Source organism: Bicyclus anynana, chromosome 1, assembly GCF_947172395.1.
Source record: "Bicyclus anynana chromosome 1, ilBicAnyn1.1, whole genome shotgun sequence".
NCBI classification, from domain to species: Eukaryota; Metazoa; Arthropoda; class Insecta; order Lepidoptera; family Nymphalidae; genus Bicyclus; species Bicyclus anynana.
Window position 1 is genome coordinate 16,447,535 of NC_069083.1, and position 27,889 is coordinate 16,475,423.

Below are 27,889 nucleotides of genomic sequence, written 5' to 3' on the forward strand. Positions count from 1 at the left end.
AATCCAGAATAGGTAGGTACCCATGACTAGTCTTTGTGGCTGGCGCAATGTAGGGTTCTGTAGATTAAATTAGCACTTTAAACCCTTAAGTAGGTACCTTTAATAGCGATACCTACCCTATACACAATTTTCTCGTCTATAGTAGGTATACCCTATATAGGCGATTGTGAAGGGAGTCGAGATTTTAAGACATCGAGTACCGGTCAAAACATCTGATAATAATCATCACAGAATAAAACACCCGCCAACCGTGAAGCAGCGAGGTGGGTCTAAGCTCCAAATCCACTCTCCTACAAGAAAGGAAGCCTAAGCCATTCAAAAACTGATATTGATTATTATATTAGTTACTAAAACTATATTCTGTAGCAAAATTCTTTCATATATCAAAATATTTGCGGAAGGACAAGCCGTAATATTGAATTTATTATCGAACTGCAACAATAATACACCGGATTTCTATATTTGCTTCTCTTAATACAAATAGGATCATAGGATGCGCTAAACTTAAGAAACAAGACAAATATTACGTCGCAGAATCTTAACATATGGGGATACGGCAAAATGCTGAACATTCCTTAGCGCGCGCTCGATTCGTCCTTCTAATTTTGTCTACATATCCGTAGGCTTACAATCCTAATAAAGATCTGTTCACAGCGCTACTCATTTTTATTGAATAATCAATATATAGGTACATATAAATAAAAAAGTGTCTGTCTGTGATTTCAAGACAGTTGTTTTCTAAAATGCTTGTAATTGATTTAAATGATTTTCCGTTCCTTTTTTGTACTACGTACGTTCGGAATCCTAAAAAACAAGAATTTTTTATTTTTTTTGTTTCTGTTTGTCGGGGCTAATCTTTGGAATGGCTTAAGCAATTTCAACTTTCACTGTAAAGTAGAGTAGGTTATTTAGCAGCATAAAATACTTGTACCTATACTCCTTTTTTCGGAAAAATCCATGATACTCGTGAAAATAAACGATACCAAAGCATAAACAAGCATTTTTAAATTATTGTCTGTGTTTTTGTTTATCCGGGCTAATCTTTGAAACGGCCTGTGCGATTTTAATGGGACTTTCATTGTACGGTAGAGGAGACTATTGAGAAAAATATATGCTCCTTTTTTCCGGAAAAATCCATGATACTTGCGAAAATAAACGATACCTACTAAAACACAACCTAAAATTTTTAAATTATTATCTGTTTGTCTTTCTGTTAGTCCGGAATAATCTTTGGAATGGCTTAATCAATTTTAATGGGACTTCCACTGTAAGGTAGAGGAGTTATTGAGCAACATGACATGCTCCTTTTTGCCAGAAAAATCCATGATATTTGCGAAAATAAACGATACCTACTAAAACACAAACAAGCATTTGCTAAACAAGGCCTAACCGATTTTAATGGAATTGTCACTTTTAGGTAGAGGAGGACCAACGTAGAAGCTCATTCTATACTGAAAAATCCATGGTACCCGCGAAGTTTGTGAATTTCAGGCGCGTGAAGTCGTAAGTGTAATTTGAAGAAAAGATAACGCGGTGGACATAATATAGTCTATCTTCTTATCTTGTGTGACACGGTGACCTGGTATCTTTACTGGGACCGGAACTATTTAAAGGCACTAGTTACATATTTTTATATGACGCAGTTTAATAGTATGAATTAATAATGAAATCATTATGTATTAGAAACACTTCAACACGTCCGATGTCTGCTCTATGGTTTTAATTGCAATAGATAAAATAAGATTATCTGAGTGTTTTCAATATTCTGTTTCAATAAATAACTAATGCGCAGATATTAATTAAGTACCTAATTTTTAAAAATATAAAAAAAAAATTATGCAATATAAAAAGTAATAAATTATTTAATGTCAAATATAGATAATGTCAGAGTACCTGTATAAAAATCCTCCGAAACGCCTCGATCGACTCTATTTTATAATATTTTTTTTATTATATACCTATTATTTTTATTGTACATTGTACGAACTTCGATCGTAGAAAGAGAATCGACTTGCCACTTGCTACGGGCTGAACAGAGCCAAATTAGAAAATATAATAATCCTTAGCTGACTAAAATGTGAACTCTATGTTGAGAACCAAAGCACGACCAACTGTGCCAGAGGTCGGCAAAAAGTATTCTTGCCTAAAAGAAATGTAGGTACTTAGGTATGGTATGGCAAAACAACGGTTGCGGTTTGCCTGGTTAAAATAAAGACATGCAGAAATAAACTTCGTACGTAAATACGCTACGTGAATATGATCGTGCGTAGGTAAGTTCTTTCAGAACAAAATCCCCTGTTAACGTGTGACGTTCATAGAAAAGACCTTAGGTTGTTAGGTACGTACTTTGATTCTTCTGAAAGATGGTTTACCACTTTATTAATAACGTAAGCAAAAATTAAAGCCAACAAAAAAAATTAAAATCATAATTTTTCAATTTTGTACGAGAAGGTATGCGCCCTAACCGGACTAGCAGATGATAGCAGCTGGCACATACCATGCAGACTGCGATTCTGATTATATGTTGTATATGAGTATATAGGTATACTAACGGACGACTGCGACTTCGTCCACGTGTAATTTAGTTTTTCACAAATCCCTCGGGAACCATGGATTTTTCCAGAGTAAAATCTATTTCCATTCCAAATTTCAGCCAAATCGGTTCAATAGTTGCGGCGTTAAAGAGTAACAAACATCCATACAAACTTTCGCATTTATAATATTAGTAGGATACATAGCTACTTACTTGCGCTTACTTTTAATTTTTTGTTTTTAAAATTGTGATTTTGTAATTTTGGTAATAATGAAGGTATTGGTTAAAATTTAAGTCTTTGAATATAATATCTAAGGCCTAAACTTTATGGCGTTTGATGAAGGTAGTGTAAACTTATCATGTTAGTTCTAATAGTGTTAACGAGGGGCCTTGGATTCGGCTAAAATAGTAATATTAACACAGGATAATACATATAATCAGCTTAATTATACTTATATTTTGTGGTAATAAGGAAGTTACGAATTATTATTAATTATTACCTAGGTACCTACCTACTAAAGGATTTATTGTATTTTAACCAGAAATGTTATGAAATCTTCCTCTGGTGAAGTGCAGAATCGGTAATAAATTTATTGATACATTAATTATTGTCTATCACAGGTTATTTTACGATGCATGCAATGTATCATGTAGGCTAGAGTAGGCTACATACGTTCTTAGTAGTATATGTTAGTCAACCTGGAAATATTTGCTGATCTAAACATTATTGGATGTTTTACAAAAATTAGAACTATTATAAGTACCGTACCGCAAAAGTTTATCGCTAAACCTTTCGTGTTCCCAGCGCAAAACGGTCGCGATTACGCCTCTCGATCGGCCTACATTCCGTTCGCAGTTCGCAGTTCGCAGCGACCGTTCTGTCCGCAGTTTGAATTTGGCGCGTCGACGGTGGCGGTCAACCCGCGCGCGAGCTCCAATGCCAGGGCGCCCGCCCGTCAAGCGAACAACTTCAAAAAGTTTTGCTCGTGTTATTTACTTTTTTGTTTGTTTTGGTGCGGCAGACGGACTTGTTTTTAAACTAAATAGACTAAAATTAAAGTGATAAGTGAACTGTATGTTATTAAAATAAATTCAAACAAATGTCTTTATCTCGTTGGTATGTAAAACTGTGTTGTGATTTTTTTTGTTATCACGTCGCGGCTATCGTACGCTACGCTGGTCGCTGTGCGAACTTTTAATAAGCTTTACTTCCTTTGTTTAGGAATGGCGACGCCTACACCGATGATTGTGTGAACAGTAGCTTATCGTATACTATCGTAGTACTGGCATAAACAAATACCTACACGATGGCAGACAAAAAAATAAACCTCGAAGGTGTCCCACTAAACTCGACAGGTGCGGCGAATATTTACTTGAACACGGGCAAAAATAAAGTGAACGACCGAGATGGGACTGTTATTCATCTAAATACAGGTGATTTTACTTATTTATTTAATTTATCAATCATGTATCAATGCATGCCATAAATTTTTAAACGTTAGCAAAATTCGAAAATATTTTTAAAAAGTTATTATATTTGGCGAATTTAATAAATCGAACTTTGTTAACTCTTTATTAACTTGTCTATACTCCTGTTATAAATATTAAATGACAATTATTAATCCCAATGTGATAAATATTTAAAATCAATGATCGAGTCGAAATAACTCAGATCTGGATACTTGAAAATTGAAAATTAATTCATAAACATTGATAAACAATTATTAAAAGTCTATCCACAATTTGAAATGTCGTAGGATAGGTATAGACGAGTGATCCAAGATTGGATACGAGCTGTAGAACTGGTATTTATTTATTTTTTTTCCCTTGTAGAGAAGCCGGCCGACGTCGGCGTTCACATTAATACAACGCTGTCCATCGCGTCTTCCAAGAAAATAAAGGTTCTTTTCATATTGAACTTTTTGCTCAGTGTAATATGCATGATAATAAGTTGCTCGATCGCATTTTACTACTGGAACGAGATGTCATCTATGAAAAGACAATTTGACGTGATCAGAGAGCAAATTTTGATACAGAGTATCAAAGAAGGAGTCCTTAATCACGATAGTATTAAAGGAGTATTTACTCAGGATAAGGCAGTCCAGAGCCCTCTAGTGTCTAATTTCAAACCTACAAAAGGTGTAGAGGCAAGAGAAGGCAGGGAATTTGTGAGCACTGAAGCACCACCAAAAAGGTACTACGTAGAGGATCTAGGGGAGGACATGTTACTGGTTGACTCTCGCAAAAAGAATCCTAGTCAAGAAAAGGTGCCAACATATGACTTATCTGTATTCCAAAAAGGTATTACACTTAAATTACACATACTCTGTGTTGATGTCTCAACTCTGTAGCACAGTGATTAATAATTTTGTTATTGTTCATTACAGAGCCCCTGGTCATTCATTTTAATGGTGCCATGCGAGAACTGAACATTGGGACACAATGTAAGTCATTTTGCACATTCTTACTACCCTCGGTTACATAATCTGATCTGGGTTTGAACATAAGACATTGAATTATCTTATATATATATTTAAGCTCTTGAGGGGTAACACACTGAACAAATATTTATTCAAAAAACAAAAATGAAATACAGCTATTTTTTGTAGATTAACTGCTATAGCTACATAAAGCTGTTACTAAGGAATCATAAGTTATGTTATGTTCAGTGATCACCAAGCATGAGCTGATAATTAGATCAAAACTATAGAATATTAGAAAATCATCTAAATCTACTGATTTGACCCATTAAAGCAATATTTTGTATAAAGACAGTACTTTAATAAATTAAAAAAAATACATACTCAGACTAGCTCCAAACAAAAGTATTAATATAATAGAAATAATATTTTATCATATAAATTTCATTGTTCTCGGGTTTTATTATTACTAATACAGTACAACAACAATCCAAGTATAGCCGTTAGTATGATAATCACTTATGCCACATACCACAGGATGTGTGTGTGAAGCCTTTATATTTGCATTCTCTACATACACATGATTCAACATACCAACAACACAGAATAAGGTACTTTATATTCAAACACATAGGATACAAATTACAATGATTCTTTACTTAACTTACTAGGTACAATCACATGGAAAATGCTTTAACTTTAAGAGATATGGTCGTAGGGTTAGTAATTAATCTCCCAGAGCAATTAAACATCAGACGATGTTATGTAATTCTTTTTCATTCATTTATTATAGGTCTCTAGCAGATGTAACATTAGCATTTAAATATTCAAGATCAGTATAAACCTAATATTTAACTGTCCACTATGGGGCCTTGATTTGAAGCTTAGGCCTACCAAGTAAGCACCCTATTCCCGCCAAACTACAATAGAGCATTGTAGTTTGGCATAGGGTTATAGAGGTTGACTTATCAGATATTGACAGGGACCGAAAATTTAACCAGTGGTTATACTATAGGGCCCAAAAGGCCAGAGTAATAAAACATTTAAAAAATCTACATGAACATATTTATCTTATCCAGAACTTTGTCATGGGCCCCTCATGGTTTAGTTACAACACTAGATTTTACGTGCCCACCTAAGCACGCAAAACTTCTTAATTCCCGGCTTTTACGACATATTAGGTACTTTACTATAGCACGTTTCGGGATTTAGTTCTCACACTTGCGAATTATACAAAACATCGTTACTGAATAGTCATCCTGCGTGTAGCGACATCCGCAGCTAATTTCCGAGACGTCGTAATGTTTGCATCCGACTATTTTACATCCCTAGTCATGTAGGTTATTATGTAGGATAGGTATCTCTAACGGAGAGACCTATCCTGTTGTAGTTAAACTTACCCTTATGCTGCTACCTCACGATTGGCCCATTAGAGTTTACAACTGTATTCTCTGTATGTAATAGTATTCTTTGGTACAATTACGAATACTGAGATTCGCCATCGTGTGGATGAGTTACAATAATATCATAGACAATCGTTTGATACCCATACTGTAGTAGCAGCATTACCATAATTTCCACATAACTTCTCATAGTTAGTGTTTTATATCAAGCGGACTAGGACTATATTGTTTGCTCATTCAATTTATACAGTTCAATCATTAGAGAGCAAATCCTTGGGTGTAGCAATAATACGTACTAAATGACTCAGAGACGCAAACAAACCATACAAACACAAATAACAGTAACTAACAACTCTATTACACTCAATTTTAATCAACACTCAGAAGTAATCAGATATCTCTACGAAGAAAGCAATTAAACGCTTGTGTAATTGACTCAATCGTTGCTAATATAATAGGTACCTATGTAGTAAGTACATAATATTACAAATTATACAAACAATATTTTTCAGGGGTTTGTTTTGGATAATTCTCCCTAGGAGGGCTATTCCTATAGACTATCTACTATCGGAAGAAACGCGAATAATGTTGCAAGGTTATTTATACAATACTGTTTTTTTTATTTAGTATACCTACCCTACCTAGGAAGGCTCTTCTTATAGACAGCTATCAGAAGAAACGCTATAAACAACACTCATATTTTTATTTTGTATACTTAGTAGGTATCAACGGTAGGTAGGTAGAAAACCCCACCATGCTTGGTTTATTATCTCAAAGAGCGCAGCGTTTTCGACGAAAGTTCCCAAACAGCTTGTTTCCCTGACAGTTTCTCATTTCCACCACCGTCATATTTCAAAAGATTTACACCTAATCTTGACAACTTATATTTACTATACCTTCCTTATAATTCACTGTCTATTGGTGAAAACCGCATGGAAGTCCGTTACAGCCAACAGACAGACTGACCGACGCGGCGGAAAACTTTGTTTTTTAATAGACTATGTCAAACATAGTCACGATATCATAACTATGTCCTGTAGCTATTTGGCACGTCAATACACTTTTTACTAACGCTAACGCTTCGAAAACTAAAAAAATCTATGCGAATGACAGATCCGATCGATAACTTGATCACAAGACCTGTCGATAACAAATTCATTCCCGTATTTTTATTATTCGATGCGTTTGCGATCGTAGAAAGAGAACTCACGTGCCACACGGCTACAGGCCTAGTGATTTTAAGATAGCATGGGTACGGTGACAGTCGTCTGTATGACGTACATAATACGTACCATCAACGTAAATCGCGGCAAACTTTCAAGAGTGAAACTGAAACGAACTGTCATTCGCACCATTCTACATGAAACGAACTGTAGGTCATTGTAATACCACCCAAGGATTTACAACTAAACAACGATTAGCGAGAACATTAATTATTATTGTTTACACACGATATGATAGTACAAATAGCGATGCAACATCCTATCACATCCGTTTATCTTATGGGGAATACTGACGAATGGCATTCCGTTCAATACGAGAGGATATCAGCTGATGATTGTTATGCATTACTTGCGTAGGCAGTATAGTGACTAGTAGTCTAAGAACATATAGTTGCAAATTCCATTACATTTCTACGTACACTAAAGCCAAACTCTCAAAAACATTTTTTTTATTTGTTTTTTATTGAGTTGCGAGCTGCGTCTACAAAAATAATTTTAAGATTAACCCTAGAAGGCTAATCTACGCCTGCGAGGTGTACACGCAATCGAATATCGTTTGTATCTTTCTAACGGTTGAAGCTAGCTCGTCGTTACCTTGGTGGCCGACGGTATAATAATATAGGGCTTTTATACGTGTACGCCTCTAAGACGTATATTAAGGCTATAAGTAAGTCCGAAATAGATTAGGCTTCTAGGGTTAAATACTGTACTGTATTATTTTATTTTCTCGCATTCGTAATGAAAAATATAGTGTAACACGCGTGGCTAAACTTATTATAAACTCGGTTTCTATTTAGCGGTTCCTAAACTTACCCCATAAATATTGTTAATTTGCTCTGTATGTAAAAAGTAATTATTTATTTTAAACCTCTTTGAAAAATAGATGGTTTTGAATGGTTATAATAGACGAAACATAAAACTTGATCCTCTTTCTGAAAATGTTGTCTATTTGTTTCAGCTTTAATTGGACCATGGCTGCTTGACACAGACGTATCGTCGAAGGGCAGCGAAACCAAAATAGAACTGAACACTAATTACTTCACTGTCAAAGAGAGCGGACTGTACTTCATTTATGCACAAGTAAGAACTTAACTTCTACTTAATGTCCGGCCGCTCAGAGATTGCGTTTCTGACATGCCGTGATCGAATTGGACAAACATATTTTTTTTGGCTAATCACTACAAAGACAAACAGTTGGCATAACTTTGAAACAGCGCAGTTCAACAGCCTTGTACGTCAGTTCAAAGTTACATCGCCCATTCGATCACCTGTCAGAAACGCAATCTCTGAGCGGCTGTACTCTAATTAATGTTACATTAATTTAAGAGCGGAATTGATAGGGCCTTCGAGCCTCGTTTGTTTTGGGGCTATAAATACCTAGGGGAACTACACTCAGAAGTCAAAAGGTTTTACGTAAATAATGAACAGTGAGGGAATCTTCACGCCTGAAGATTCTCCAAATATCTCAAAGACTTAGGCCTCTGCAACCTTTATTAGGTTTAGGCATCAAAAATTACCTAGAATTTAGACAGAGAAGCATACAGAAGTATTGTCTCGTTTCAATAGCCATGTTTAAGCTTAGCCTTGTTTGGTTACAAGTTAGAACTTTACCGCAGTGTTTTATGATAAGTGACAATACACTCTAATATATTGGGGAATCCCCATTTCATATTGTACTTCAAGTACCAATCATTTTATAGTTAAGTACCTGAAAGCAGTATACAATAAGTATTTTGCATATTTCTTTTATACAAGTAAGACAGGGGCATTTACAAGGTTTCAAATAGATAACTCGTACATACAAATTGTACAAAATCGAAAAATTCCTTCATAAATAGACATCATCTTCATAATTAACAACCTATATTCGGCTCGGTTGATACATATTTGAGCCCTGGATATGGCCTCTGCACCTCCAACTTTTCAGTTGTGTGCATTTTAAGAAATTAAATATCACGTGTCTCAAACGGTAAAGGAAAAACATTGTCATCTGCATACCAGAGAATTTTCTTAATTCTCTGCGTGTTTGAAGTGTGCCAATCCGCATTGGGCCAGCGTAGTGGGCTATTGGCCTAACCCCTCTCCTCCTCTCATTCTGTGTGGAGACTCGAATTCAGCAGTGAGTGAGCAGTATAGTGAATATGGGTTGATAACTCAGACCAACTATTGCATAGGACCTGCCTCGCTAGGTGTTACTTTTCTGTCAAAGTATATGATCAATGATCTAATGCGATTATAAAAGCTGTCTCTATAGAATCGATGTTAAATAGTTGTAATCGTGTTCGTTGGTTAAAGAGCTCCGTAAAAATACCTTTTTGTGCAGTTTTTGACAACATTTATGTCAAAAACGGTTCTAGTTTAGTATAAGATATATATCAAATCTAAGCTCGTTTTCCTCAGAAAATGACAGACAATTTTGTTTGTGACTATGAGTGTGATACAGGTCCTTCTATAATTGGTCTGAGGTTGATAATGATGATGATGATAAATAATATATGTCCGGCTAACCCATTTTCGACTCACTGTTGAGCACGAGTCCTCTCAGAATGAATGGGGTATATATTTTCTACCATAAATTGAATATTATTATTAACTATTCCATAACCACAAATAAATTTTGACAAAAACTGACGTCACTAATTGTGGTTACAAATGTGTTACTATCAACGTCATAGCGAATAATCAGGTCGTTCCTATTGTTTCCTTATGAAAAACATTCGCAGCGCACTCTAAATGTATAGTAAAATTTTTATTTTAGTCGAAGAGCCTGTGGTGATCATATTGTACTAATTCTCTCATTTATTTATTTCTCGTTTTTTTTTAATTTTTAACAATGTTATACATAAGATATACAAAACACTATTAAAAACTTATAAAAAAAAATTCAACCCTCCCGCTGCGGGACATTTGAGTGCCCAAGCAACCGGTGGTCAGGGCTCCAGAGTAAGGATCCTCCTCATAATACGCGCCGTCTCAAGAATCACTGCCTTCTTGATTATTTGTTTATTTGTTTGCTCTGAAACTACTAAACCGATTTGAAAATTTCTTTCACTATTGGGAACCTACACTATCCCCGAGTGCTATAGGCTATATTTTATGTCCGTATTCTTACGGGAACGGGAACCACGCGGGTAAAACTGCGCAGCGTCTGCTAGTCATTTGTAAAAGCAGAACATTTGTCAGCCTGTCGAAAGGTTTGCTACGATGCGTTTTATGTCTAGGGATATGATTTCTATTATTCTGAGAATATTTAAACAATAACGCGTTATACTTGGACGGTTGAGGATTAGGACTTTTGGTACCTGCTACCACGATTCACTCTACGGTTCCGTACCGTGCCTACCGTACTTAATCTGTATTAGCCAACGCTCCGCGGTTTCACCCGCGTAGTTCCCGTTCCTGTGAGAATACGGAGATAAAATATAGCCTATGACACGAGTAAAAATAACGTGGCTTTCGAGTGGTTAGAAGAATTTTCAAAATCGGTTCTGTACATCCAAATACCACAAACTTTCGTCATCAACATTTATTTTAACAATTATCAGCCTTTTGTAGGGACTTCCAAACATCACGATCCTGAGCCGCCTGCATCCAGCGAACTCCTGCGACTCGCTTGAAACTCCAAAAACTTTACCTCTTTGTAATATTAGTATAGTTTAAAAAAAATCTAAAATATTGTTACAAATTGAAGACATTAACTTGCACACTCGACTTGCTATATGCCTTTCAAAACTTTACAAAAAAACTCAATCTTGATCGAGTCTGTAAGCTTCATGATGATGTTTATAACACTTATGATAGATGTTTATAGTATTTATAGTACCTACTAATGGTAATAATTGTTACAGGTGGTCTACCTAACTCACGCACCAAACTGCTACTTCATCTGGGCGCGCCAGCCCGCCAGAGAGCCCCGCCTCCTAACCACCTGCGCCACCGGCGACGACTCGAGCCCCAGGCCTCTCAACAAGGCCCAGATCTCCTGCTCAGTTCACACTATAGCCCGGCTGTATCCGGGAGACATCGTCAACATGGCCCAACGCGAACAAAACAGGACCCTTTGGCTGCGGCAAGGTTATAGCTATATTGGCTTCATCAAACTTAGTTCCTAATACGGCTGTGATAGTGATAATGAACTGCTTGAAAAGCCGGGACGAGGCCCCACACTCGCTAGGGGGATGCAATATTGTAAAGGTTCGTACACATGAGGCGGGGCGCGTCGCAAATTAAAATGATTTGTGGCGCGCCCCGCCTCATGTGAACTAACCTTTATATTACTAGAAAGATGTACGTTTTGAAATATAGAATTGTAATTGGGAATTATTCTCAGCGTACAGAAAAGTGACGTCACTTTAGTCTTTAACACAAAATACATATATACAATATACATACTACATGTACTGTAAATATTCCAAAAATGATTTTTCCCTAGTGATAATGGGGCCTCATACTGGCAACACTGCCAATGTGCCTTACTCCCATTCTGTTGATACGGATGGTGCTATCGTAATACTATTATTGTACAGGAAGTGATTTAAGTGTGCCATATATTGTACATAACGGTTGATTACATACATCACACTGTCATATTATGTACTTATATTAGAAGGAATGCCAATGGGATGATAAAAATAATGTAAACATAAACATAGTTAATTGATTATGAAACACGGCTAAAACTCACGTAATATTAGGTCGGAGTACGCCCTACTAGTTTCGAACCCATACAGGGCCCTTAGTCATGAGCTGGTTCTAGCATCGCGGCACGATCCAAATTGCGAAGCGGCTGCGAATTTTGATATGAATACCACTCACGATAGTTTAAATTCTAAAAAAAATTAACATAGTTTGATATTATTACATACAAGGGAATAGGTTGGAGGATTTTTTGTTTATAATTAAGATAAACAGTCATATCTAAATTATACTACTAAGTGCCGCCACCTTCCGCCCAAGTTATTACGTTCCCGTGGGAGCAGTGGCTTAACGTGTCTTGAAGGGGCTCTGTATCAAACTTAGTTAAGGGGCCCAATTGAACGGTAAAAAATTCTCAAAAACCAATCAAATATGCTTGTTTAAAATAAATATGAAATATACTTTTTTTCGGGAAGCTTTGAAATACAGTGAGATTGCGGATTACATTTTACTAACTTTTACTTTTACGGGGCTCCTCTGTTGTTCGGGGGCCCCGTATCACTGATACGACTGATAGCTAAGCCCCATGGGAGTATCTCAAAAAGTATTGTTTATATAGCACAATAGCACTTAAACGGGTGAATCGTTTTTGTTTGCGATTTTTTGGATATATCCAAATTAGGTCAGCCGCTTACAATATTTGGAGTGTAGGGATTCTGTTTTAAAGTGTTTGTCTGTATATCGACTTTCCCTTGCATGCAAAAACATTACCATTTGTTTACATTACTTAAGTCATTTCATTCGCCCTATATTAGACCAAGAGATGGTCCTTATTTTTGTGTGTACAATTGGGATGTAAAACTGCGTAAAAACTAATGCAAAATGCGATCTCAGAGATAAATACTTCCATAACATATTTTTAAAAAATTTTTACTTAATAGGAATAAAAATATTTTTCTTATTAATTGATTATGAATTAAATTCTAAAATATTTTTCTTATCATGCTTCCAGTGAATTGATCTCTTATTGGTCGAATAATCCCACAAGTTGTACCAAAATTTTGTGTTAAGTTTGTCAAAATTATATTATTCCATTTGATGAGAAATGTGTACGTTTTTGTGTCCTCTATATTAGTTATTTAATGTTAGAATTTTTGTATACTTAAATTTGCTCAAAACAGCATTTTTGACATCTTTTTATTATGTTATTTTAAGGTATTGTTTGTGATGAATATATAATTATATTTGCTTATTCTTACTGCAAAGGCAGATATTTTTTGACGTAAATTTAAAGCGTAAATATTTTTTTTAATTCATTGTTTTTAATTCATGCGAAACTTTTTAGTTTTGTCTAATACAAGTTTTAAACTGTTTTACAACAAATATAAAAACATTAGCATAAGACCACCAGTGTAATTTCTACCTAAATGTAGTCAATAAGCGAGTCATGATTATTTTTTAGTTATTATTAGTTTTGGATTTATATTTTAATATGGTGCTGATTTGCTGTGCAAGTTAACGGTATTTTAATTTACCAGAAAAATGATGAATAATTGGTAGGTTGATCAGTGCCTATCATGGTATATGTATATCATTAGTTGGATTAAAAATATCGCTAACTTGAAGTGTTGGGATTTTAAGGGATTATAAGATTTTATATCGCCTGTAAGAATGCAATATACAGAATTTAGACTGAAGTTTCAATAAACGGTTTTCACAGGCGCTATAAAACATTAAAATTAACATTAAGGCAATTTAATAAAAGTTGCATTTGTTCGTAAGTTAAAAATTCTATGTTTTAATAGAAGAAATTGGGTCTGTATAAAAAGCATCGAAATCGTCGTTCATTAGCTCTCGGTCTATGAGTAAGTATCAACTTTAACGTCATAGCGTTGAATTGTGTGCGTCAGAGAGATTGTTTTTTTACTTAATTTGTAAAATATGTACTTTTATTTTAATATTAAATGTAATATTTCATTTGAGTGGGATTTCCTTACCACATTTAGGTTTAGTCCCAACTATGGAGACACTTTTTATTGGTTTAGAATTGCATAAAATGGGCGTAAAATTGCTAATGTTTGTCGTTTAATTTGTTTGTAGTTCAATAATTATTTTGTTTCTATATGATTAAATATTTATTCAATTATAGAAACACTAAGCGCTTTTGAATCCACCGCCAAGATTATAATACTCGTTTGGGGTAAAGGCGTCATATTCACCCATACAATTAAATACAGTTTTTAGTATAGATTGATAGTATGGATGTTCTATTTTCGGAAGGCGTTTTAGTTTTGCTTGTAATAGTAAGGTGTACGTTTGTGTAAAACTGAAGAAACGACAACTAAGCAGAAATATGTTTATAAATGTTTATGTCTTTGACAGCTAGAATTGCAGCCGGTTTTTGTTAAACGGGTTTCGATGTCACAAAACTCATACTAAAAAGTTCAATACTTAAGTATACACAGGCACGTTTGTGCTATCACCTTACTGCTACATCTCAAGCCAAAGCTAAAGTCTTCCTTAAATATAATAAAATGAAGAAGATACCACTTGTCTCTATCGCTGCCACTTAATTAAAGTTAAAGTTTGTTGACTTTTCCTTCCATTTATTAATTATATTACATAAAACACTATACATATAGTAAGCGCTTTATCAACTGAATTGTCGGACCATCAATAATTTCTCAAAGTCTCATAGCTTATTGTAGTTGATATCGCGTTATCAACTGAGTTTGACAGACATAGTGATATTACCTATTGTTTTCCCGACGACTCAGTTGATAACGCGCTAACTTTAATATTAATTAGTGTATTGTACAATAGAGTTAAGCAACGTATATTCTTTAATGTGCGCATAACTTATTGTGATATCAAAATAGATTTAACTCGTTATATTAATAAGTTCAATAATTATTATTATTATAGACGTGTAATTAAATGAATTGCCTACAGTCTACAGTAGATTTTTAATACGACATTGTAAATATGTTAACCGCGAAACAGCGTATTTTCAGGCCATTGATGGCGTCAAATGTAATTTTATAGTGTTCGCCAAACAGATTCGTCTGAACATGAGGCGTATGTCTTCGCAGTGTACAAAAACATCGCAATACGGCTATTATACGTGCGCAGTTCGACCATATTGCAATTTCAGAGACGAATTGTTTGACGAAACGTTTACTATTGTGTAATTTCATACAAATTACTTTACTCCCGTCCACCAATAAAACGCCAATGGACCATAAAACTTCTTTTTATTTCATCTACCTTTTACAAATCCTAACTAATTTTATAAATGCAAATGTGAGAACAACCGTGATAGCCCAACGGATATGACATCTGCCTCCGATTCTGGAAGGTGTGGGTTCGAATCTGGTCCGGGGCATGCACCTCTAACTTTTCAGTTATGTGCATTTTATGAAATTAAATATCACGTGTCTCAATCGTGAGGAAACCTGTTTACCAGAGAATTTTCTTAATTCTCTGAGTGTGTGAAGTCTGCCGATCCTCATTGGGCCAGCGTGGTGGACTATAGGCCTCTGCTCGAGCTCAGCAATGAGCCGAATATGGGTTGATAATGATGATGATGAATTAATGTGAGTTTGATACTGTAGTGTTTGTGTATATATACACCGGTAGTGGGACTGGGAGAAAGCGGGGAGTTGGGAGGCTTAAGCCGTGGTTAGTTACCACTCTACCGACAAAGACGTACCGCCAAACGATTTATCGTACCGCTACGATGTCGTGTAGACATCGAAAGGGGTGTGGATTTCTTATCCTCCTCCTAACAATTAGGTACCAATTACAGCTAACTTTTGTGAAGAATTAAAAAAAATCTATTACAGGTAGCTTGCGCCGCTTTGAGTCCGCTCCAACATGTTGAATTGCGCAAATAGTTCATAACTCATTCGGGATATGTATTTGTTTACTGCGCAACACACGCCTCGTGTTCAGAGCGGACTCAAAATTTGGCGCCTTCTGACAAAAATTTTTAATTCTCTTGCGATCGAGCGGCCGACGTTTGTTAGAAATATTTAAAACGTCTTGAATATGGAATATGGATACGATTACGCATGTGAAGAACTGCCTCGGTCCAGTGGCAGGACTTCCTCTTGCTACTCTTGCCTGCTTTGACTCAGAGTCTGACTGTCTGAGGAGGCTTCCGCAGAGGAGGAAAATGGATGTTCTTTGATCTGGCAATACTAAGTTTGAGTGGAGGTCCTATGTTTAGCGGAGTACCTTTGGTTTTGAAGATAGGCGGAGGCGGGATCTGGATAATCGTCGTGAACAACTTAAGGCCAAGCCACCCTCCAATATCATATAATTATGTGGACGGTACCCTAACTTGTCCTGTTTGCTCCAGGACATTCCGCGCAAAAATAGGGTACATAAGTCACATGAGGGCGCATGATCGAAGCCCGCGTGTAATGTGACAGAGTCTCCAGTCGCTGTTGCCGAATCGGCAAAGACGAGACGACTAAGTTTGACAAGGCTCATAAGTCTTAGATCGCAGAGCCAGTTAAAGAAATGAGTTCTTCTTCTTTAATTTAATGACTTTTGGATATGCCAAGACAGAAAGTGAGTTCGACTTTGACATTTACAAAGTCTATAGTCTGTGTATGTTCATTTTGTCACTGTCACTGTCAGTGTCAAAATAAATAAATTGTAAACAGACTTTAGCTCATTGAAAAAAATAACTAATCTAACAAGATTTTAGTGAAGTGAAGTTAATAGTTATTCTGTTAACTGACCTGTGATTGTAAATAGAATGCTTTCCCGGTAATTATTTCGCATCGTGACTAAAGTTTTATAAGAACTGGCGAGTACTCTACTAATCGGAAGATAATTCTTTCAGGTTAAGAATCAGGCGTGATATAAAATTCTTTGTGCGCTGTTTGTCAGATAAACCACCAGAACATGACGCCAAGATGCCCGAGGTTAAAGCGAAAGACCCAAAGGATGAAAAGAAAGATGGTGCTGAATCGAGCACAGAAAAAATTCAGGCGCTCCTAAAACTCATGATGGCTGAGCCGCAAATATCTGACAGTGAATACCGCGAAAGGTTTACCACAGCACCAGAGAGACCGAAGAAACAGAAGCCGGATGTTATTGAAGTTAAAATGGAAAAAATTGGTAACAACACACATCAATACTATTTGTTTATCGTAATTTAATTTTATGGCTTATTCAGTTTGGCGTGTAAACCAAGTGGTTTTTTGAAATATTGTTACTGACAGGTATTTGATCTATATAGAAACAAGTCATGGTTGTATTGTAATTTAAATTAGCCAACTATCATTAAAGTACTAGCGACCCGCCCCGACTTCACACAGGTGCAATGCTGATACTAAATATACTACAGAAATGAGAAAAACTGTGAATTCCTACCGCCCTACCCGGCCGGTACTGCCACAAACGCTATGTTGCGTAAACTATTATGCAGAGAAAGTGACTTTGTTTTATATTATATAGTGATTCTCACATAACATCAGATGTTTCCAAAGACAATTATTACTTACTTATACAAAACTCATTGTGTCCAACAGTAATTAAATAATAGTAATAAAAAAATCTGTTTACTAATTTACTGTTACTGATTTCAGAGGAAAACATTACAAAAGCAGCTACAGAAGTGGCGCAGGCTATTGGGGGTAATGTTAAGCAAACAGAAGCAGAACTGCTTTCCAGAGTGCTGGGCAAAATCAACCAAACCACCACCACTCTTAGGTAATGATGAATATCATTCTAAGAAATCAAAAAAAATATATAATACACATACAGTCAAAATCTATTATAGTGACATTGAAGGGACATGTTTTGAAGTAACAAAATATTTTTTATGAAGTACTAGCTGATGCCGTGTGGCTTCACCTGCGTGGTTCCTGTTCCCGTAGGAATACAGGGATAATATATACCCTATAGCCTTCCTCGAAAAAAGGGGCTATCTAACACAAAAATTCAAAACCAAACAAACAAACAAACTGTTCAGCTTTATAATATTAGTGTAGATTATTGAACCTTTAAATCCATGGGTATTAATAGAAAAAATGTATTAATGCATAAAATTAAGTTTCAAATTTTTGTTAATTTCAATCAAAACAATAAATAATATGAAAGAATTATTTTTGTGTATGCATAAAATCAGTAAGTCATTTTAGATATAAATTTCCCTGCATGTGGTACCTTTCATTAAAAGTATCAAATCAACATCAGTATGTCTTGTGTACAGAAAAGTAACAAACTGTGTGAAGAAATATGAAGAAGTGGGCCTTAACTCTAATACATGAACACATTTTATTTCTAAGAATTAATAAAGACCCTAAACTCAACATGTGTTTACCTGTATGATAATATACATTGACCATTACATTGTGCCTATTGATTTTTCATCTCATGTGATTGTTCAGTTATGCCAGTTCCAGTACAAAAATTTCAAATCTCTTTTGATACTGTTATCTTCTGTTGTGATAAAATAATAACAAAAAAAATACAATATATTTAATTATTTATGCATATTATGTCACTCTTTTCAGTGATTTAATAGTAGGCATGAAGGTAGACAGATCTAGGGACGCTGAGGAAACAGCACCTAGAGAGACCAGGGGACAGCAAGTTAAACGTTTAACAGAGAAAGCTAGAACTGTCACACAAAGACCTCGCTACAGCCCGAGGCAGCAGACAGAAGAACAAATGCCAAAACAAAGAAAAAGGTAACTGGTTATATTTTACAATAATTAACTGTGTAAAAGTTCATATTATTTTTTAATGAAAATAAAAATATTAAAAACATTGCAAGCTCCAATAAAATTTAATTTCCAGTAAGCTAATTTTTAACCATTTTTGAAAAATTGTCTATGTCATTTGTGAGAGAATTTTTAAAAATTGGTGACAAGATCAAAGGGCAGACTGTAGTGAAAAGGGCTTGAAAGAAACTCAATTCTGCTGTTTCTAATAAATTGTCATTACAATAACTGATATTTAAAAATTACTTGCATAAATATATTACTCTCATATGCAAAGGCCAATCGACAGATGCCTGTTATGTTAGCATGATAAAGAAAATTGTCTTTCGTACAAAATTTAACAAGTGTACTTAATATTATACATATGATTAAGCTTTAATTTTTATAACTTACAGTTTGGCTCAAGCAAACACCATTGACATATTCAGTGGAGAGCCACTTGGAATTTTCAAACCACAGCAAGTGAACTATGGGACCAAGCTCGACGTGTGGGAACAGTTGAACCAACGAGAGCTGATGTTGGCTACGTCTCAGCCGCCAGCTAATTACTTCCAGAAGATGATAGTGTGGACTGAACAGGGGAAAGTGTGGAAGTTCCCTATTGATAATGAACAAGGTTGGTTGATTTGAAACTAGCTTTACCATGTCACTTCATACACAGTGCACAGTAAAACCAATTGTGGATATAAAGCTACTGCATTATGGTTAAGCTTAATTTCAATATGTATTTTGTTTGTTGTTGAATAATAAATAAATTTAAAAAAACACATAGTTATGTATGTTCACCACAAAATATTTATGAGTAATATTTAATTTTCTTTATTTATGTTATATTTTTCTATCTCTCATAATCTTTTTTTTTTTCTGAAGCTACTCTATAAAATTGTATGTATCCCTGACAAAGTGTCTGCATCAGTAATCCATTGAGTAGACGTGAACGGTAACAAATAAACTTGCGCACTGATAGGCGCTCCGCTCATGTCCAAAAATTGGCGACCGTTTTTTATCGCCAAAAAAACATACAGATTCCAATATTGAAATCCTCCAAAAAAGTGTTAAAAATGAGTTGATTCATTCACTTAATCTATGACAAAAGTCGGTCCCACAAAGTCTTGATGTAAGAGGAGAGAGTAAGTATTTTTCATCATCATCATCATCATCATATAAGCCGATGGACGTCCACTGTACACTTTTGTAGGGACTTCCAAACATCACGATATTGAGCCACCTGCATCCAGCGAATCCCAGCGACTCGCTTAATGTCGTCAGTCCACCTGGTTGGGGGTCGACCAACACTGCGCTTACTAGTGCGGGGTCGCCATTCCAGTGCTTTGGGATCCCAACGTCCATCGTATTTTTACATTTAATAAAATAATTTCTACTTTGTAGGAATGGAAGAAGAGCAGAATGTTCACTTTTCTGAACACATATTCATTGACTCGCACCTAGAGGGTTGGTGTCCAACTAAAGGTCCGATCCGGCATTTCATGGAGCTGGTCTGCGTTGGCCTTTCGAAGAACGCTTTTTACACGGCGAAGGAGAAATTCGATCACATTATGTGGTACAAAGAGTACTTCGAATCTAAACAGGATGTACTCAAAGAAATCGGCGTGTGGGAGTTAAAACCTACCAGTGGAACTAGTGAAGCTACTACGTAAATTATGTAATTTAATATTAATATTATTAAATTAGGCTATAGATTAAATTTATAAGCATAAGAGTTTTTTGATTTATCCCACATTACATAACCCTAATGTAAAGAAAAATGTAAGCAGCTATAGGGATTATTTAAAACCACAGGTACATTTAAAAATATGTAGAATACACACAAACTAAAGTCAGAAGAACATCTGAGTATAGCTTGGTAAGTTCGTTGAGGACACTCTCATGATATGTGGGCGACGGGAGGAAAGACTGCGCGGGTGTGAAATCGTGCATGCGGGGAAGTGAGGTGCATCAGTCGTTGGTTTTTCATTCATCGCTACACGTACCCCGGCCCGCGCGGACCATGGAGTGTTACGAACGAACTTGCCAAGCTATAGGTAGGTACTTAACAACACACTATTCCATAATGCATTTTATTGTACGTATTTTGACGAAATGAATTTGTTATCTAATGTTTTAAACCATTATAGCATTAGTAGACATTAAACTATCGCCTAAAATAGGTCCAGCATCAAGATTATATGGGGCAGGGGGTTCAAAATAAAAACACTTATAATGTATACTAATTACTTCACTTTATTGCACCTATGGAAGTACAGTTTCTGTTAATATTCGATGTTAAAATCACCAGTATTAATCATAATGTTACAAGAGGATTAAAAGTTCGATCATTTGAATCAAATATTTATATATTTATACATACTTCGTCGAAACTATAATATTTTTATGATTATCATAGAACCGGTTTGCGACATCGCAATACATATTATTCAACAATCCACGTGGAAAACCTTACAAAACATTACATCTATCACAAGTACTCATTTAATTGCATTTTATATTCTTACAAAAGAACAAGGAACTCATTACATCTAAGTACATACTCTTATATTACTTGTCGTATACTTTAAAAGCCTCCAAAAAGTGTTCAAATAAAAAAAAAAATAAAAATAATATAGTGTACATAAAAAATTATGTCAATTTGTACAAATCATGTGGCTGTATGTACATTATTAATTTCTAACAAAGGACATTTAGGTATAATTTCAATATAATTTTATTCCCATTATTGATGTATTAAAATGAAGAAGTTCATTTAAAATCATAGAGGTATTATCAAGTAAATAAAATACATAATTATATGAAAAAAATATTATTTAATCCCATTGCCCATAATGGTGATTCATAGGTTGCAATCTCTGAAAACACGCTGGAAGTCACAATATTTTTTTATTATTTATTAACATTCAAATAATTTATTTTATTGAAATTTCTTATGTTTGTCTATAACATTATCGACAAGACTCCTGCAGGCTAACTCACTATCTTTGACGCAGCAAGCTAATTCACTATTTCAGACGTATACGTCTGAAATAGTGAATTAGCTTGCTGCGTTGACATACACTAGTTGACATTTGACGTTGACATTTGATTGACGTTGACTAGTTGACATACACGAAATTGTAATTCTATGTAACAATTAATGTCATCCGGTGCTTACTGGTGGATATTTTATGTAGGTGGATGACATTTTGTCAAATGAATTGATGTTTATTTTGATAGGTTGATAATAAAGACCAAAATAGTGAATAGGCCAGCTGTACATATGAATACATATGTACACTTGTTATAACATCACTCTGCTTGTAGAATTAAAATCCTTAAAGTGACATCCGACAAAGGACTTTCATAGATAATTTTAACACATAGGTATTTACATATACTCGTATGTATACTATATGAATGGTAGACAATTCAATAAGAATTTCTTCATTTCAATACAATAGGTACCTTACCTACTACAAATGAATCTAAAATTATACATTACCATATAACTAATTATGTATTTTTTGCGTCAGAACACTGAAACAGAGGCAAAGCAAGTAATTGACTTTCGACATTGTAAACCAAAATGGGAAGTAAAATAGTTGTAATCAAAATCATTCTTCTATTACATAACTATTCATAAATTATTATTACAAAGCGACGCATTAACAGCTAACATTTATAAAAAAAAAATAACTTACTAAACAAACATATTGTCATGAGTATTTTGTGTAGAGAGTGAAGCGGCATGCATATTATTAATTAATAATTATCATGTCGATAGTTTATAAAACTCACAATTGATTAATTATTATCATTATGGGCTTCAAAATTATTGTACGTCGTCAGTATGTGTATTGTATTTCAAAGGATTTTAATTGAATTCCACTAAGATGGAAAAAACCCTGAGCAGGGATTTAACCGCAACACACAACAACAAGATTTGAACCGTTTTTCATACTAACATGTATGGTAGAATTTTATGTTCGAGCTACAAAATTCGCTTTTCCGAACTAGTGAATTTAAAAGTGTTTTAATCAAACACAAACGAAATTTTTATTTAAAAAAATATTTAGATTGCCGTCAATACCATAGAAAATAATTACAGAATGTCAATAAACTGTTAATACAAAAAACATATGAAAAATGTTATCGAATTGCAAAATTCTAAAATGGTTTCACTTTGTAGAAAAAAACCATAAAATTACTAAGTTATGACTTACTGTACGGTTTAGTGATATGTGTCCTATTGAACATAATCAGTAAAATCAAATTTATACATTAAGACTGAATACAAGAGGCATGTGGACAGATTTATAAATTACGTCACACGTTTAAACCTAGTCTAAACTCAATACAAAAAAGTTTAAATCATTATTTTTTTTTTTATAATTATCTATTACCCGCGGTTACGCCCGTGTAGGTAATTTTTTTTGACATGTGACGTCACTCATCCCTGATAGCAAAAATATCAATACATTTGTAAGCTTACTCTATCGACATTACAGTTTGACCTAAAATATATAAAAGAAATCAACCATATTTTTACTAACATTGTACCATTGAATATCCTGTCATTAAACAACAGACGAGACACAAATTATTATTCATCTTACAAATAACGTTCGCGTTTACATGAATAATGTTTTCCTATTTCTATATTCATATACAAGTCTTTAATGGTTTCACATAATTTATTTTTAAAATAGTAAATTTTGAAATTGTGTAAATGTTACAATAATTGTCGAATTTGAATTACTAAGGTTACAAACGATGATATTAGAAGAAAAAAGAGGCAGATAGGTTATACGCGAACCGCAAATGGCACGTTAAAACTATGCTAATTAGCAAACCTGAGCTAAGTCGCTCAGTTTTTGTGTGCCAGTTGTAAACATCAAATGTGGTTTAATTATATAACCTCTTTTTTCTACTAACATCATTACAAAAATTATATGTTGGTTAAATAAGGTATTAAATTGAAATATTCGAAATAAATTACTAAACGTTATTTGTAATATGTTTCTTGTCAAACAAGTATTAATGAAATGAAGTATTATTGTGTAAATGTATAATTATTACATTTACACAAATTAATAAAGACATGAGTCACTGTTAAACATCAAAGAGAAATTCAATAACAGCAGAATGTGTATAACTAACAATAGCTTTGTTACATACTTAAAACAGGAACATTAGAGAACATAGAAACTACAAAGAACTGATAGGAAGACAAGAAGGAAGCGAGTCTTAGAGACGACCATTTTTTATAATTTTTACATTAAATTGAATGTTTTATTGACCAACCCCACATCCACTAAAAATATGTGTAGTAAAAAAAACCATTTGAAAACTTTAATTAATGGAATGTGAATGTCGATTTTTAATTTAATCTGACTGGACAGATATTTTGTTCAATTAATTATGAGAAACACCATTCTAAGAACAAAGGACTTCTCATACTTTTTTCACAAAACATCATTTTGAATTACTTGTAACGTCCGTCGACCTAGAAGGAATGACTATTTTGACTTTTTAACTTGAGGACTCGCCTACGTGGTAGGGTATGACCACAGAAGGGAATTTAAATGCCACAAGCGAAAACAGTGGGCCTGAATCAAGTAGAATAGATGTTTTTATAACTTTTTTTTTCACTATCCTACCTGTGGTGCAAATTAATTTAACGCGTTTTGACAAATACTTTTCCCTGTCGCGTTTTTCTGCTGTCAGCCCTGTACTACGCGGTCGAGGGCGCAACTATATAGTTTGCTCATAAATAGTCTACATTGATTGAAGGTTTATTGGAATGTATACTAGGAATATAATATCTTAATTCGTAATTTATTTTGAACTTCAAACATTATAAATACACAATACCTACGTGTTTTGTATTTAACTGTCTAGTTTTTGTTTTGAGGAACATAGGAGTCACATAGTATACTTAATTAATTCGTTACATGGATCAGAAGTCTACGAATAAGGATATATATTAATAGAACTCTTATTTCGCTAGAAAACTCTTCCTATTGTCAAAATGCACCCTGGCACCCTACTTGTCGTCAGAAGTGGATGCTAGTCTCAATAGTTTCAATTAAATTATAGTGGGTTATTATCTTTCGGACGAAAAAATCAGCCGAGTCTGTTTGACATTTGTACTTTTTACAGCAAAAATATAATTCCATAGCAGCTTCTAAAGAAAACTTTTGCAACTAACTTATGCTGCTTCTAGTTTCCTGAAGAGGTAGAAAAAAAAATTGGGTCAATAAACGTAAATTATGAAGTAGACAATTGTCGGACCTTCCTTTCCACAGTGATTCTTATTTGAAAGGGAAAAGCTGAAAATAAATAGCTGGACATTGTTTTCTTTAAAAATATAATAAATAACACTTATGAAATTATTACCTATTACGCTTTCTAACAAAGAACCAATCACAGCGCTTGGTTTAACACCAATCAGCTTAATGAATGGTCTGTTTGTGTTTTCTCATTAGAATACGAAAGTATTTTTTCATAACATAGCACCGAAATTCTAGTATCGTTTGTTCACTGTTGATATATGATATATTTCCTTATTCGTAGATATGTGAAGCCTGTAAACGGTAGGCCATATTGAATCTATAGTTTATCGATTGGCCGCACAAAAGAAACAGAAATGCATATAAGGATATGAAAATTCAGTTTAGTATCAATCTCGCATATTTGTGGAGACACAATATTGTCATAGACATTAAAATATTGACGCGAATTGACTTCACGGTGTGGACGGCTGCGGGCGGAGGCGGCACCTCCTTACATCACCTGCAAACACGATGTTTAAAGTAAAGAAAGAAAGAAAGATCATTATTTTTAAATAATGCCACATATCACAGAAGTGCCGATGGACGTTGGGGTCCCAAAGTGCTGGAATGGCGACCCTGCACTAGTAAGCGAAGTGTTGGCCGACACACACACACACACACACCCACCAGGTGGACTGACGACATCAAGCGAGTCGCAGGAATTCGCTGGATGCAGGTGGCTAAGATTTCTTATAAACCTTCATATAAATATCACTTTCTTTTTCTAATTTTCCAAACGTCAAAAACGGCCATTTTGTGACGTCAGTAACACACTTGATGTACTAAAATGCGAACTAATTTGTTAAACTAATATTTTTGTAAAACGCTCCATTCCTATGGGTTTTATTATAGTGACGTCATGATACAGTAGACTGTCATGGCCGACAGGCGTTTTGGCTCGTATTGTCAAAAACATATTTAAAAATTAAAATTTTCATGTAAACACGTTTAAAAAATATATGAATTATTTTTTCAGTCTATTAGAACGATATTTAAGACCATAAATTATGGCTTACTCAAACAATTAAGCAAAAATAAAATGTCCTATCGCATATGTTTGATTCGCTTTGATTCGACTATTGGTTAACTTTTGCATTTCTCTCGTCTATAGATATTGTGGTATAGCCGAATGCAATATTTATAATAACCGGGGACACCTAAAATCTTGTGTCGCACCTTAATGGTGATAATGTCATTTAAGTGGAGCATACCTGCAGTATCTGGCTGGCCTCGAAGGCGGTGCCGGGCAGCAGCACGATGGGCGCGGCGACGCGGCCCGCCTCCACGCACACCATGTTGGGGAACTCGTCGTCGCCGAAGTCGGGGATCTCCTTCGCGAACTCCGCCCATGGATTCCAGATCACTGCAATGTAAAATTGTATATGCCATACACTTACTTTACACGTTCGTGTCATAATCAACGTCATTGTCAAAATCGTCATCATCAACCCATTCTCAAAAACCCACCTCAGAACATAGGTCTTATGTCTTCATTTTCTTACTTTACTCGTTTATTTAATTGTCAAAATCGTCATCATCAACCCATTCTTAAAGACCCACTTCAGAACATAGGTCTTCTGTCTTCATTCTCTCACGTTACACGTTTATTTCATTGTCAAAATCGTCATCTTCACCCATTCTTAAAGACCCACTTCAGAACATAGGTCTTCTGTCTTCATTCCCTTACGTTACACGTTGATTTCATTGTCAAAATCGTCATCATCAACCCTTTCTTAAAGACCTACTTAAGAACATATTCTTGTCTTTTATAAGAGAGGAGAAGACCACTAAGTTTGTCTACAAGGGGGAAATCTGTTTGGGATATAAAATAGTAGACTTATGTAGGGAAACCTCTCGGTGATCACCGCGAGGTCACTTATGAAACTCTCATTCTGCCAACCTGTCTCCCTCCTCCTCGTTAACCGGCCAGAGCTCCCACTCCAGCCGAAACCGACCCAAAATCCCTTCGTCTAAGGATAAGGTTGCCTGATCGACGCGACGATCACTGCTGCTCCATTGTCTCCGTCTCCAAGCATACTTCGTGCGTTCTGTCACACGCGATCTCCTTCTATATTATTACATTTCACAAAAGAAGATAGCAAGAAGTGGGTTCCTTTAAGTCCAGACTTACTCCGAACAGTGAAGACATTGCGATGCCACTTCGCAACCGCGACACATACTCCCCGAAACACAACCGTGACTTAATCTGTGGGCTGGAACATGACCAAACGCTCTTGTTCTAAAATAAATTGACTTTGAACGAGTGCCGCAAACTTACCGGTATCAGGGAAATTGTACTTCTGTATCCTCATCTTGCGGCCGCTCACCACGTTGGTGATGATGTGCTCTTGCATGGTGTTCTGGTAGATGCGGTCCGTCCACTCGTTGATGGTGACCACCTCGCGCGTCTCCTGGTACACTGCGCCCTCCCGGGTCTGGACAATAAAAACAAAATTAATCACCACCAAGACTTTATTTACTAAAACTTAAGATTTATGTAAGAATTGGTTATAAATAAATAATTATTATTAAGGTACTGACTTGATTTTAAAACAGTGACATGGGTTACCTTTTACATTTCAGTACCGTCATATGGTTAGTTTCAA

At 35.1% G+C, this 27,889-nt stretch overlaps 3 protein-coding genes across 3 annotated transcripts in view; 2 read left to right on the top strand and 1 right to left on the bottom strand.

Moving 5' to 3' along the window:
- Positions 1 to 3,408: 3,408 nt before the first annotated feature.
- Positions 3,409 to 15,461, top strand: LOC112054287 (uncharacterized). Its single transcript, XM_024093994.2, has 6 exons — positions 3,409 to 3,650; positions 3,756 to 3,967; positions 4,367 to 4,834; positions 4,921 to 4,977; positions 8,538 to 8,659; positions 11,428 to 15,461. The coding sequence occupies exons 2-6, from the start codon at positions 3,841 to 3,843 to the stop codon at positions 11,689 to 11,691; spliced, it is 1,038 nt and encodes a 345-aa protein (XP_023949762.2). The 5' UTR covers positions 3,409 to 3,650; positions 3,756 to 3,840; the 3' UTR covers positions 11,692 to 15,461.
- A 1,387-nt stretch (positions 15,462 to 16,848) lies between these two features.
- On the top strand, positions 16,849 to 20,675 carry LOC112054286 (28S ribosomal protein S31, mitochondrial). The gene is made up of 6 exons (XM_024093993.2): positions 16,849 to 16,993; positions 17,070 to 17,347; positions 17,818 to 17,941; positions 18,748 to 18,924; positions 19,353 to 19,573; positions 20,347 to 20,675. Exons 1-6 carry the CDS (start codon positions 16,983 to 16,985, stop codon positions 20,613 to 20,615), a joined length of 1,080 nt encoding a protein of 359 aa, XP_023949761.1. The 5' UTR covers positions 16,849 to 16,982; the 3' UTR covers positions 20,616 to 20,675.
- Positions 20,676 to 21,178: 503 nt separating this feature from the next.
- Positions 21,179 to 27,889, bottom strand: part of LOC112054289 (uncharacterized) — a 48,349-nt gene continuing 41,638 nt past the window's right edge. Inside the window, exons 6-8 of the mRNA XM_024093998.2 lie at positions 27,562 to 27,718; positions 26,495 to 26,646; positions 21,179 to 25,743 (exon numbers count right to left, since the gene is read on the bottom strand). Coding sequence (XP_023949766.1) covers positions 25,735 to 25,743; positions 26,495 to 26,646; positions 27,562 to 27,718 — 318 coding nt within the window. The 3' untranslated portion in view covers positions 21,179 to 25,734. The remainder of the gene's footprint in view (positions 25,744 to 26,494; positions 26,647 to 27,561; positions 27,719 to 27,889) is intronic.